Source organism: Apis mellifera, linkage group LG10 (genome assembly GCF_003254395.2).
Source record: "Apis mellifera strain DH4 linkage group LG10, Amel_HAv3.1, whole genome shotgun sequence".
NCBI lineage: Eukaryota > Metazoa > Arthropoda > Insecta > Hymenoptera > Apidae > Apis > Apis mellifera.
Genome location: NC_037647.1, coordinates 11131019 through 11146746, shown reverse-complemented (window position 1 = coordinate 11146746; position 15728 = coordinate 11131019). Strand labels below are relative to the sequence as shown.

At 34.7% G+C, this 15728-nt stretch overlaps 1 protein-coding gene across 5 annotated transcripts in view; it reads left to right on the top strand.

The window, feature by feature from the left end:
• Nucleotides 1–15728, top strand: part of LOC408278 (tyrosine-protein kinase Drl) — a 101978-nt gene that overhangs the window by 63591 nt on the left and 22659 nt on the right. For 4 of the 5 annotated variants that reach the window (XM_006569187.3, XM_026443347.1, XM_006569191.3 and 1 more), the window contains one exon: nt 7377–7647. In XM_006569187.3, coding sequence (XP_006569250.2) covers nt 7377–7647 — 271 coding nt within the window. Of the gene's footprint in view, nt 1–4309; nt 5183–7376; nt 7648–15728 lie in introns of those variants that run through there. The other variant, XM_006569194.3, reaches the window with a different exon arrangement.

Here is a 15728-nt window from a genome sequence, read left to right as displayed (position 1 = left end):
TTTTCATTCGTGAAATTACATTAGGATAATCGTCCAACTATTTTTATCCGTATACGTGCAATTATTATTTCGGATACGAAATTACATTTATAAATTGAACTGTATCGATACGTTACAATACTTATAATAACACGGTTCGTCGTTTTATCGCCACGATTGGATTAATATACGTGATTATATAATACGCTCGAAACAAAAATACGCGTTTCGTCCTACATTAACCTCGACTTTCCTTTTCTCTCCTTGTAACTATCCTTAAAAGCTACTCGTTTTAAAATTTACAATTATTTCGAACGGGGAATTTTTAAATCTGGAAAAAAGAAGAGTAAAATTTTATCATCACAGGGCTAAGTATAGATTCGAGTATAGGTAAAATCATCGCCTCCCACAATAGGAATGGTACCACGATTCGGACCAATAGTTTCGCCAAGTTTCCAATCTCCAAAACTTGTCGCGTCCCCCGCTCCTCTCCCCCCGCCCAAGTCGTGCTTCCCCTTGAACAAAACTCGACCGATCGCCCCCCAACGCGACAGATTCAAACCTCAAATTTATCTCGATTAAACCGCGATCTTATTTCGCGGGGGTCGAACTTCAAACTTGGGAACAAAGTTCCGAGAGCAACAGAATTCCACCGCTACACACAGGGCGTGGAATTATCGATCAATTTCAAGCGGCGCTCTCCCTTCCTCCCCTCCCCCGGTTATCCAAGTATATCTGTAACAAGGAGGGGGGGAGAGGGTCAGTTTGGTGGCCGAATTTACGACTTCTCGTTAACGACACCCGATGGCAACAATTCACCGAGCGTGAGTACTTCGCTCGGACTAATTAGTAATTCTGCTTTTGGCAAGATTCGCGAAAACGAACGAACGTTCCAAATATGATCGCGTGATTTCGTGTTTTCCATAATGGCGCGTTCTCGAACAGTGTTAAATTGGACAAAATTTTTTTTTTTTTTTTTCAATAAGTTTTGTGGAAATTTAGAATAAGAAATATGTACATATAGAAATATTTGTGATTCATAACCGCGCAAAATATCTTGGCAAAAAAGATGAAAAATTAATTTAGGAAGCTTCGAATTTGACAATGCGAAAGACGTGGAACATGTAAAAAAATTATTGACGAATCGAATTGCATTGTGCAAATTTTCAAATATGAAGTAATTAATTTAATTTTACAAAAAAAAAAAACAAAAAATTTATCGATAATTTATAACCATAAATTTAAATTAAAATAAATGTTTCGAGATATTTTATATCGGGTTACAAAATTGAAATTTAAATGCTTATAAAAAAATTTACGGAATACATTTCTCGAATATTTTATTTAAAAAAAAGGATTTAAAATTTTAACGCATCGCATCGGATTATTTATTTCTTCTACACGTTTGAAAATGTACTTTCGTGTAAATATATACTTATTATTCGAACCACCGTGGCGCCCCCACTTGAGGAATTTCAATCGCATTTAGTTACGTGACCGATAATAATTGTGCACCGTTTATATCGAGGTTAGTGATCCATGGTCGTGCGAGCGTCGCGATTCGACACGCTACGCGCAAAGTCAATCCGTTAGTAATCGCGGTCAAGGGGAGTTGGGAAAACGGTTTAGCGATAACGCTTCGTTTAAAAAAAAAAAGGAGGACTGCAGCGTGCATTTTTTCCAAAAAAAAATTCGACGTAATTTCCAAGTTCCAAGCTGCTCCTACTCCACGAGAAAATTTTAATCGAAGCGTAAAGTGCCAGGGTAACTTTTCCTCCTCGAGAAGCACGAGGGAATTTCGTTATTGCGCCGAAGGATGGAGAGAGATGGAGAGAGAGAGATGCAAGGTCTTTCGCGGTGTTTTATTCATTCTCCTCCGTCCTGTCCGCAAGCTATTTCGCTCCTCCGTATGTAATCGATTCTTATACGTGACGAATCGCGTTCCACTTTCTTTCTTATGCACTCTATACCACTTTATTCTCGATGAATCTGACAATTGATCGGTTACCCGGCGAATCGAGGCCGGCACGCAGCAGGCCTTTGTCGAGGCAAGATGAAAAAGTACGGTCGAGTACGGTTTGAAGGCGGAGGAGTGGAGGGGGAAACGAGGCGACCAATTCGCTCGTACGAACGCGACACGGTCCAACGTTTTCGAGCTCGTCCACGATTAGCGCTTTCCATCGAGTGGCGCTGCTGTCTCCAACACCGACGTATCGTTGAAAACTGTCTTTCTGATTCTTCGCGTGCAATTGTTTCTAAGATCGTAGAGAAGAGAATTTAGAATCGTTTATTCCGTCAAAAAAACACAATCGTTCACATACACGTTTCGTGACACGCGTTTGCAAGTGATGGGGATTATTCGGCACGAAGAACGAACGAAAAAATAACTCGATCGCGCGTTTCTCGTTTATTATCCTTCGCATCGATCCGTTTACGTCCGTTTACGCGTTCCTCGAGCGCTTATATCGCTTTATACCGATGTGATTAAATTACGTAACCGTTGATGCGATTATGCGTCGCATTTTTTCCTTTATTAGAAAATTATTATTCGGTATATTATCCATATATATATATACCGATATCGTGGTTTGATTAACTATAATATTAATATCCATACTCTCGATCTCGAGAGTTCGACGAGTAAACCCCTCAAGCGGTAACACAGGTATTGCTTACATCCGCCTAGGGAAGTTATTCCTTGAGACGAGCTCATCGAATATTATCCTCCTCCATCCTCCTGTTTACTTGTATATTTAATCAATCGTATACTCGTTCGAAAACTATACCGGCAATAACTACGCGTAATTTACGTTATTCGAAATGTACTACTCGATCTGTATTTGCATATTTAGCATATTTTTACGTTGTGTAACCGTTCTTCTTTTTTTTGTGTCAAAGTTTAAGCCGATATCGAACAGGCGTTTTTTTATTATCTCGTTTAAAATTGAATGGAAATCTTGGCACAAATGATCGATCAACTGTGACTCGTAAATTCTACCTAACCTATATTTCGTTTAATATTAATTTCACGTTCTCTTCGTTTCCTTTTCCATTGATTCAACATTGTTTCTTTGAGAAGCGATCGAATTTGGATTATTATTCTTGCACGAATTTAAATCGAAGCGTGGAAACGAGAATCTAAACGAGCGGAATCGAAGGAAGATTGGATCGAGAGGCAAAGCGGAGGCTAAAGTTTTCGAACGTTTGGGTAAAGCGAAAAAATGACAGAGACACGAAAAGTTTGGAAGTTTGTTCGTCGAGACGAATACAAATCCATTTTTGAATGGAATTATAAGCTGTGAAGGAGAAGTGGATGCTGTACGACGATCATTCTTTTCCGAAACAAAGAGATACCGTAACATCCTACTTCCAAGAAATTGATTAAGAGACAAACCGTGCTCGTTTCGAGAAAAAGAAGAATTTCTTTCCATTAAAATCAAGCTCGAGTTAAAATATATTTCGATCGAACAAAAATCGTTCTTCCAATTAGGAAAAAAAAACAGGCAATTTTATAACCTAACCTAAAAATATATCGCGAATAGATTGAACGAGTAATCGAGAATAAAAAGAATATCTTATTTTCTTTCAGAAAAAATAAACAATACAAATATATAAAATAAATACCATATACATTTTGAAAAAACGCGATTAGAAAATCCAAACATTGAATAAAAATCATTCTTCCGAGCAGAAAAAAAAAACAGACAATTTCACGTGATACGACCTAACCTAAAAATATATCGAATAAATTGGATGTAATCGAGAGTAGAAAGAATATCTTATTTTCTTTCAGAAAAAATAAACAATACAAATATATATATATATAATAAATACCATATATATTTTGAATAAACGCGATTCGAAAATCCAAACATCGAATAAAATCGTTCTTCCGAGCAGGAAAAGAAAAACAGGCAATTTCACGTGGTACGAGCTAACCTAAAAATATATCGCGAATAGATTGGACGTAATCGAGAATAAAAAGAATATCTTATTTTCTTTCAGAAAAAATAAACAATACAAATATATATATAATAAATGCCATATACATTTTGAAAAAACGCGATTCGAAAATCCAAACATCGAATAAAATCGTTCTTCCGAGCAGAAAAAGAAAAACAGGCAATTTTATAACCTAACCTAAAAATATATCGCGAATAAATTGAACGTAATCGAGAATAAAAAGAATATCTTATTTTCTTTCAGAAAAAATAAACAATACAAATATATATAATAAATACCATATATATTTTGAATAAACGCGATTCGAAAATCCAAACATCGAATAAAATTGTTCTTTCGAACAGAAAAAAAAAACAGGCATTTCATGTGGTACGAGCTAACCTAAAAATATATCGCGAATAGATTGGACGTAATCGAGAATAGAAAGAATATCTTATTTTCTTTCAGAAAAAATAAACAATACAAATATATATAATAAATACCATATATATTTTGAATAAACGCGATTCGAAAATCTAAACATCGAACAAAGATCGTTCTTCCGAGCAGGAAAAGAAAAACAGACAATTTCACGTGGTACGAGCTAACCTAAAAATATATCGCGAATAGATTGGACGTAATCGAGAATAAAAAGAATATCTTATTTTCTTTCAAAAGAAAAAATAAACAATACAAATATATATAATAAATATATACATTTTGAATAAACGCGATTCGAAAATCCAAACATAAATAAACAGGCAATTTCACGTGGTACGAGCTAACCTAAAAATATATCGCGAATAGATTGGACGTAATCGAGAGTAGAATATCTTATTTTCTTTCAGAAAAAATAAACAATACAAATATATATAATAAATATATACATTTTGAATAAACGCGATTCGAAAATCCAAACATAAACAAGCAATTTCACGTGATACGAGCTAACCTAAAAATATATCGCGAATAGATTGGACGTAATCGAGAGTAGAAAGAATATCTTGTTTTCTTTCAGAAGAAAAAATAAACGATACAAATATATATAATAAATACCATGTACATTTTGAATAAATGTGATTCGAAAATAAATCCAAATTCGAGGCAAAATCGTGCACGTGTCGCGATAGGCCAAGGGCTTCCTTCTCGTTCGGCGACGAACAACAACGTTCGTACGGATTCGCGTTGAATGGAGGTTTTGTGCATGCGAGAAGCCGTGCGTGGATGGAGAAACGTGGTGGAAGCTTCGTATTGTTGAAAGGTGAGGCCAGCTTTCGAACACTTTTACGCCATTAGCCAAAAGCGGATATAACCGTTTCGGAAGATAAACAACAATTCTTGCTCGATCAAGTTCTCGATCGTCGAATCCTCGATCCGGCTCGACAAAATTACGGGGCCGAGGCATTCGCGAAATTAGCCCGCCGCTCGTATTCTCCGACTGTAACAGAGAGAGAGGATCGTTCGATTGGCGGAGAAGGATTTTAACGGTGTAAAAGCAATCTGGTAATAGCACATTTCACGTACGAATTGTTCCAATTGGTTAAATTTTCTTCTTACTTGCAATTGTGCATCGATTCTTATTAATATTAATATTTCTTCGTTTAATTTTCATTGGCAAGATTTCACACTCGTTCCACGTAATAAGTTAAGCGCGTGCGAGAACGCGAATGAAACGTAATAATAACGGCAACGTCGCTCGAGATAGAGACCACGTGATCGTTACTAGTGGCAACTACAACGCCTCTATCTATCCGGGTAGAAATTGCAAGGTATGGTACAAGCTTTTAATGCAATTTCCACACTTATCGCGATGATAAAATATCCCAAGTATACGCGCCAAGCGCGATAAATGTTCATAGTCGAATCCGCGAATATCCCCCCCCCCTCTCCGAATTCATTCGTTTAAGTGCTTTACATATCTATCGAGTTAAAAGCGTAAATAAAAGAAATATAGGGGGCGGCTTAAAAAAAAGCAACACACTTGCATCGTGTTACGTGTAAAAGTAAGAAAAATTTATAATCGTCCCGTATTATATACCCTTCTCGTACGTATCTCGACTTGCTCGCGATGGAAAAAAAGGAAACGGTTATATCACTTTCGTGCTCGATACCGTAAAGTATAAACTTTTCACGAGGAAAAAGAAATGAAAAAGAAAAAAAAAGGAGAAAATTTCGCTTATCTCCGTCGATAATTCTTCGTCAGAATTTCGTCCCTTCTAACCACTATCCTCCTCAAGTATGATCGACTTGGCGCGTTAATTCAAGCGTAGGTAAGAAGAAAAGAAACACGAGCGGAAGGAGAGAGAGAGAGAGATAGAAGGAAAGAAAGATCGGTGTCACGCCATCTTAGGCCCCCTCTCGTGGCGACGATTAGGACGATTAAGGAGGAGTGGGGGAAGGAGAATCGAGGGAGGTGGTACAGCTTGACGTTGCATCACGAAGCCGCTAACCGCATTATTTATGCCACCTCGTAAAACTTGTCGCGTGCCCGAACACACTGCTCGCATGTCCCTTTTGTCGCCACACGTCGCGGAGAGGGAGGAGGCTCGCCACACGGATTAGCCTAAACGTTCTAAAATCCTTCCTCCTCCCCCTCTCTTTTCCTTCGAAAATTTCAACAATTTTTTTCTCGATCGAAGATTTTTTTTTTCTTCCCTAATCTTTTTAAGATTGATACGTATACGCTCAGAAATTCCTATTGGAATTGTTCAAGTAAGAGGCATTAATTAAGAGGCACGCGACGAGAGCGAAGATAAAGCGAGAATGGATCCAGTGTGAAATATCGCATGCGTGCAACGATATGCCGAAAGGGGTTCTCTCTATATATACATATACAATTTCTCGAGATATTTTTATTACGCACGCGCGTGTTTGATTAATTTGCCATCGTACCGAGGCGATATAGATATATGCCGAGTGAAAAACGATAAGACTTTCGACAATTAAATTGTACTATATAATATATATATATATATATATATTAAAATTTCATTTTATCATTTCATTCGAGATTCCACGAAACTATTAAACTGTCTCACTTTAGTTTCTTTCGCTAGCAATGATTTTAACTGCTATTCTTATATGAATCTGGACTTCACACTGAAGAGAATTCTTTTAGATTATTGAAAAGATTTTTACTTTACTATGAGCCTCGATCCACCAATCCTGCAAAATATTACAATCAACTTGAATATGTAATATAAATCGAAAACAGAGAAACGGCCAGAATTGACTATTTGACTATTGACTATTTTTCATCGCAAAACGTTGAATTGAATGTAAGACAAAATCTGTCTATTGAAAAGAGAGCTTCCAGAAGAGAGACAGATATAATAGAACGGTTCACGCATAACGCTCTAATATATAAAATCTCGTTAAATCATTATTTCCAACTACAGAAAAGTTTTCGTTTCGAGAAAGGACTTCTCCATCCCCCCCCCTCTCTCTGTTCGCAGTTGCCGTACTCGATGGAGTTGGATTACGACGTGGTAGGTGTTCCAGGGGCTGTCGGCCCCGGGATGATGGCGCTGCTCCCACCGAGAGTGAACGTCTCGGCCAGGGGAGAGGTGCCGGTCGCGTTGCAGGTGTTCAGGATCAGGCTGCCGTGCTCGGGCCTTGCCAGCGCCGAGATCCCGTTGGCGTTGAGGCTCAACGTCACCGCGCCCCCCGGCACCAAATACAACGACACCGTCCTCGCGTTCAAAAGGAACAAGATTTGCTTCAAAGGTGAGTTAACGCTTCTTTCTTTTTTTTTTTTTTTTTTTTTTCTTTTTTCAGGAAGCGGGAAGAGGGAATTTAGATTTGAATGTCTCTAACGAAATCTCGTTCAGGTCATGTTGTATCGTATTTATTTGTATTATTATTGTTTACATATAATATAATAAAAATATCGATAATGATAATTGTATGGATATAATAGTTTTTTATGATGGAGACAATTAGAAAAGGGATCGAATGGTATGGAAAAATTGATATTCGATTTGTTTTAGGGATTTAAGTTGTAAATTGATAGTTTGCGAAATTGCAGCAAAAAAAATATAAAAATTGGAAGATTTTAGAGAATTATTAGCTGCAAAATTATTGGGATTACCTGAAAATAGAAGGAAAAAAAAAGTTTCAACGGAGTCAACATAATATCACCGTTTGGAAAAATAATTCTACAAGTATTAGATGTGCATGGAAATTATGTTATTCAGATAAGAGACGACAAACGCACGGAAGGAATTTGAAAAAGACAACAACGCTTTTTGTTCAAATTGTCCGGATCAACTTTAGCTTTGTATAGAATGTTTTAAAATTTTACATTCAAAATAATTTTTTTAATATTAAAATTATTTTTATAAATAATTTTTTTAATAAATTATTTAATTATAAAAATATAAATAATTTAATAATTTTAATATATCCTATGGAATATTTTCCAAATGGCTTTTATTTTTATAAATAATTTTTTTAATAAATTATTTAATTATAAAAATAATAAATAATTTAATGGAATATTTCCCCAAATGCCTTTTATTTTTATAAATAATTTTTTTAATAAATTATTTAATTATAAAAATAATAAATAATTTAATGGAATATTTTCCCAAATGCCTTTTATTTTTATAAATAATTTTTTTAATAAATTATTTAATTATAAAAATAATAAATAATTTAATAATTTTAATATATTTTATGGAATATTTTTCCAAATGTCTTTTATTTTTATAAATAATTTTTTTAATAAATTATTTAATTATAAAAATAATAAATAATTTAATGGAATATTTTTTCAAATGGCTTTTATTTTTATAAATAATTTTTTTAATAAATTATTTAATTAAAAATAATAAATAATTTAATAATTTTAATATATCCTATGGAATATTTTCCAAATGGCTTTTATTTTTATAAATAATTTTTTTAATAAATTATTTAATTATAAAAATAATAAATAATTTAATAGTTTTAATATATTTTATAGAATATTTTTTCAAATGCCTTTTATTTTTGTAAATAATTTTTTTAATAATTTAATTATAAAAATAAATAATTTAATAGTTTTAATATATTTTATGGAATATTTTCCCAAATGTCTTTTATTTTTATAAATAATTTTTTTAATAAATTATTTAATTATAAAAATAATAAATAATTTAATAGTTTTAATATATTTTATGGAATATTTTTTCAAATGCCTTTTATTTTTGTAAATAATTTTTTTAATAATTTAATTATAAAAATAAATAATTTAATAGTTTTAATATATTTTATGGAATATTTTCCCAAATACCTTTTATTTTTATAAATAATTTTTTTAATAAATTATTTAATTATAAAAATAATAAATAATTTAATAATTTTAATATATTCTATAGAATATTTTCCTAAAAACCTTTTATTTTTATAAATAATTTAATTATAAAAATAAATAATATATAATAAATAATTTAATAGTTTTAATATATTCTATAAAATATTTTTCCAAATGCCTACAAAGATTTTTAATAAATAATCAAATGCTTACAAAACTCAAAAACTGTGAAAATAATATTTCTATATCCACGTCAAACTCAGCCAATCTTATTCGCTATCACGGTCTAATTTCAGATAAAAAAATCTACTCATTTAACAATATATTATTCCACGTCTCATAAGATATACGCAAAAAGCTTAGGAACCTATTTATAAATATTCCAAAAAGATAAATAAATATCGTCGCCGCATCAATGAATTGGTGCCAAAGGGTTAAAATTAAAATTTCGATAATATCGATTCCCTTTCGAGATGTTACAAAGGGAAGATTCTCGAACGAGAATGTTAAACTTAATTCAACGAGACGATAAGTTTCTAGTGGCTCTAATTTATCACACGGGATGAAAGCTCATGTTACGAGTAACAGTTTCGTGAAATTGTTAGAAGAAATTGTTGTTCCAATGAAACTCTAATTTTTAAATTGTAAAATAAAATTATAAATACGAATAAAGAATTTATTATATTAATATTACAAAATTATTCTAAAATTTTTCAATTTCGACTAATTCATCATTTATTGACTCGACGAAAAATTCCTTTGAAGAATCTTATATTCGACAGAAGGATTCTTCCGATTCAATAATTCGGTAAATAGTGACGAAGAAGATACCTGTGTTCATTGGAGGAGCCCCTCGTTGCAAGGTCCATTGTGTCTCTTTCGAAGAGTACAATCGAGAACCAGTATTGGACCAACGCCTGGAGAGATGGAAAGCAATGCCTGTGGTAGACGCCGGGTCGATATATAAATTCGAAGGAAATCGTTGGAACGAGTGAATCGAACGAGTGATTTTGGACATTGGGACAAATTGGCAAGTTTAATTATATAGCGGGTTTGGAGGATCGGTTGTATCGCGATTAAAACACGGGGAGAGGGAGGTGGACGAATTCTATGCACGATTTATGGCCCCTTTGTGCGACGCCCACCGCGCGCATAATTCCTGAAAGCGCAGAATTTCGCGTATGCCGGCCAAACGTGGCGCGAAAATCCGAAATCACTGATTAAACTTGGCGACGCGCGCCGCTAATCTCGTTTAATTAACACGCGCGCACCGATCCGATCCATCCATCCATTTCGTGCAACTTTGTTAATTTCGTGCATCTAACGTGCCAGACACGCGCGAATAATCTTCTTTCCCCTCCTCCTTTTTTTAGATTGTTCAATTGTTACAGTCCGACTTTCGTCTCCCAAATTTAAATCTTTGTTACTTTGTAACTTTTCGCACGTTTCGTGGGATACAGCGTTGCCTCCAATATCAAATTCACGAATTTTATTCGACCGGAATAACGAAACTTGTTTCTCGTTGCGCAAAAGTGAAGATTGATTCCAATTGATTCTTTATTTTGATTAAAGTTTTAGATTTAAGATTACCGAGATGCGTGTATTTGATATTAAAAACTACAAGAATTTTCTTTCTAACCTAATAGTTTCGACACCCGATTTCCCAAACTTGAGCGCAAAAAGTAAAAAATCGTCGCACGGGACTGAAAAGTCTTTCGTCGAGCGGCTCTTCTTAACCCTTTCGCGGCAAAAATGCACACAGCACTCGAGAGAGATTGACCGCGTTTACGACTCGCTACAACTCTCACTGCTTTCACGGTGTTTATTGAAAAAAACACGCTCGCGTTTAATCACACTTTGGAATCGAATAACATCACAGCACATATATAATAATATCATGATATAATCGTATAATAATAACTGTTGACAATGGTATGAGAAACAAATGATTAAAAACGAAATACCGACGCTACGTTGCCAGAGAAAGATGTACTCGATGTACGAAAACTCGTCATACGTGCGATGTCTTATGCAGAGCGATAACAGTTGCCCGTAGCAACGGAACGGTTAAAAAGAACACTGTTTTCAGGTAGCGCTGCGGACGATAAAGTAATTCGAATTCGGTCGCAAGTTACAATCAAGCAACGAACGACGTTTGTGATGCACGCCATATTACCGAAATCGTGGATACTAACAACTCTTGTTAAAAACGAAAGAACGCCGTTTTCAGATGGCGCCGCGAACGGTAAAGTGACTCGAATTCGATCGAAATCGTCGCACGGGACTGGCAACTCGTCGCGACTCTCGTTAAAAACGAAAGAACACTGTTTTCAGATGGCGCCGCGAACGCACGGGACTGGCAACTCTTGTCGCGACTCTTCTTAAAAACGAAAGAACACCGTTTTCAGATGGCGTTCGCGAACGATGTATGCTCTCGTATCGAGGAATAAGTTGAAAATCCGTTTTATCAGATTCACTAGGGGACGGTTTTATTAAATTTTCGAATTATTTTTGAAGAATACATATATATATGTTTTTATATCCGTTGCGCAAATAAACGAAACGCGTGGAATGGTATTCGAAATAAATTTTCATCGATAATATAAACGGCGTTTTCGAAGCCGTTTCGAACGAGACACAACAACGATGAAAAAGCGTTGAAATTACAAAAGGTTACAAATGTGAATTAACAAACGACGAATTCTCGAGTTGACTGGTATCGATTTGACAAGAGTGGAAAATGCAATTTATCGATTCTCTTCCCCATTGAGATTACAATCATCGTTCTTTTTCAAAGTTCGATTAAATAGTCGCTCTTCAAGATCGAGAAAGATCATTAATAAGACTCGTCTCGATTTCAACGAAAGATCTCTAATCAAAGTCTCTCTCTCTTTCGATGTTTCAAATATTTTTGATGAAGAAGAAAAAGAAAAAGAGAAAGAAAACGACGTACAGACGTGATTCTCGTCTGGCACAGCCACTCGCGGGGAAACATCCCGCACACCCTCCCCTATCCCTCGTCCCGGAAATCGACAAGAAGTACATCGAGTATCGGGGAACTATATCGGCAACATTTTGCCCGACAGGTGGATGGAATGGTGGTTCGACGAGATACTGGAAGCTACAGGAACTGTACTTTGTTTACACCGAGACGAGGGAAGGGGGAGCGGATAATAAAGGGAAGAGGGGGGAGACGAAGGAGGGAAAAATAATACAAAAAAAGAGAAGATGGAGGATTGAGAAGAAAACAGATTAAGGAAACCGAAGATGAAAGATTAAAAAAAAAGAAAAAAAGAAAGAGAAGAAATAAAAAGATATAAAGGGAAGACAAGGAGGGCGAGCAAGTTGACTCTGATCCGGATCTGGTTACCGGTGTAGCAGGGGGTTACAACGAAACGCAATCCGCCGAATAAAATTGAATCTCGTCACAAGTCGATGTATTTAATGAAAGAAGGAGGAGAAGGAAGAAGAAGAGGAAGAAGAAGAAGAGGAAAAAAAGGATCCAAGATCAAGAGGATCGACCGCGTAGAAAAGTAGAGTGGTGGTGAAAGGGAAAACGAAGAGCAGCAGGGTGGAGAGGTGAAGGGTGGAAAATAAGTATAAAGGCGCCTTTCTTCCTCTTCTCCTTCAATCAGAAATTTGCTTTCTTCTTAGACCCTCTCTCTCTGGTGGGTCAGAGGGGATGATTCTTTGCTCTGCGCGAGAGAGGAGGGTCGTGCAGAAATCCGAAATCGGTTTGGAGACCACTCGAAAATAATCGAATCTCGTGTTGGCTCCTCGAGTGGCTGGCCCCCCTCTCCTCCGTCATTGTATACATATTCCGTGTATATATACACTGCGGTTGCCCCCACCCCGGCCTCTCAATGGTCGGTCTCACGGCAAATATATCCTTCCTTGGAGGAGCGATAAATCAAAATTCATTAGGGGGGAGAGGGGAATTTAAACGGTGCTATTGTCCTCATCTTCCAAACTCCTTCTCCCTTATTTCTCGAATAACCAACGCGTCTCCCTCTCGATTTCTTGAAAGAGAAATTTCTTTTCGATTTAAGATTTAATTTAAATCGTTGACGAATTAATAAATTAATAGAGGGGGAGGAGGGGATGTAAACGTGAAATCTTCGTTTATGTTGTCATTTCTTTGATTGTATGTATATATATTTCAACTTTTTTTCTCACTGTCTACGATTTATCGATCGAGTAATAGCTCGATCCAGATATTTTGATATAGGCCACCTTCAATAGGAAAAAAAAAATATTATTTTATTATTATTATTGTATAATAAATCATTTATAAGAATCAATCCTAGAATCGATATATGAATGATTCTAGCTTTCCTATAATATTTCAATTTCTCTCGCTGTCTACAATTTATCGATCGAGTAATAGGAGTTTGCATTCGATCCATATATTTCGATATAGGTTATCGACTAAAATTCGTCCCAAAGAATTTTCAGTTCCAATAGGCGAAGAAAAATATTATATTATTATTATTATTATTGCGTAATAAATCATTTGTAAAAATCAATCCTAAAATCGTTCAACGATATATCATTTTCTATAATATTTCAACTTCTTCTCTCGCTGTCTACGACTTATCGATCGAGTAATAGTTTACACTCGATCCATATATTTCAATACAGGCCACCGACTAAAATTCGTCCCAAATAAATGGGGAATTTTGACTTCTAATAAACGAAGAAAAATATTATTTTATTATTATTATCGCGTAATAAATCATTTGTAAGAATCGTTAAAGGATATATCCTTTCCTATAATATTTCAACTTCTTCTCTCGCTATCTACGACTTATCGATCGAGTAATAGTTTACACTCGATCCATATATTTCAATACAAGCCACCGACCAAAATTCGTCCCAAATAAATGGGGAATTTTGACTTCTAATAAACGAAATATTATTTTATTATTATTATCGTGTAATAAACAATTTCTAAGAATCAATCCTAAAATCGTTCAATGATATATCGCTTTCCTACAATATTTCAATTTCTCTCGCTACGATTTATCAATCGAGTAATAGAAGTTTACATTCGATCCATATATTTCGATATAAGTTACCGACTAAAATTTGTCCCAGAGAATTTTCACCTCAAATAAGCGAAGAAAAATATTATTTTATTATTATTATCGCATAATAAATCATTTGTAAAAATTGTTCAACGTCGTAATATATCGTTTTCTATAATATTTCAACTTTTTCTCTCGCTGTCTACAATTTATCGATCGAGTAATAGAAGTTTGCATTCGATCCATATATTTCGATATAAGTTACCGACTAAAATTCATCTCAGAAAATTTTCACCTCCAATATGCAAAGAAAAATATTATTTTATTATCGCGTGATAAATCATTTGTAAGAATCAATCCTAGAATCGTTCAACGATATATCTTTTCCTATAATATATATCGAGTAACGAAGATATTAAATGTACGGAAACACGGATTAATGACGGTGGTAACGGATATCATCGAATTTCATTAACTAAAACGATTGCATTAATAACGATATGTTACGTATATATATATATTTCGCAATATTTTATCGCGTTACAAAATTATTGAATTCCATCGGGGAGGAGCAACCACCACACCCGGGTGTGGTGTAATTTTCCTGCAAATATAACGGATGTAAATTAATCTTTTATTAACAAAGCCACGCTTCCCTCCTCCCCCTCCTCCCCTCCGCCCCCCTCCCGGTGAATCGAAATATTCTTCGTAATTTCATCGCGACGAAATTAACGTTAAATTTATCCGCCGGCGAAGCCGTGATTGTGATACAACACGTGTTTGACGGATCGGTCGGATATATAATTCGAGCGAATTAAAGATCGATATGTAACAACGATACATCGTCGTATTCCTATCCCCAATTAACGTTTCACGCAACGAAAAGTACGCAGCGATAATTCGATTATTATTATTATTATTGTTGTTGTTGTTGTTATTATTATTATTATTATAAAATAATAAATCATTCGTAAGATCGTTCAATAATATATGTAATATACTGTTTTCTTATTTCGATTTTATTCTTCGTTATTTTATGATTCGTCGATCGAAAATTCGTTCCAGATGAATGGAATTTTAACGTCCAATTGGCGAAAAAGAATAATTTGATATTATTTTATTATTATTATCGCGTATAATAATTTGTAAGAATTTTAGAATCGTTCGATATCGCGATATATCGTTTGGATATCATCTTCCTAGCTGTTCATCGATCTAAATTCGATCGAAATTCGTACCAGATAAATCGAATTTTAATTTCTAATAGGCGAAGAATAATAGGAATTTCGATCTAATCAAAATTGTTCCAGATGAATGGAATTTTGATTTCCAAAGAAAAATATTATTTTATTATTATTATGGCGTATATAATAATTTGTAAGAATTTTAGAATCGTCCAACATCGCGATACATCGTTTGGATACCGTTTCCCGTTACATATTTCATCCGCTCGAGCATTGCGTTTGCAGCTCGAAACAGTTCTC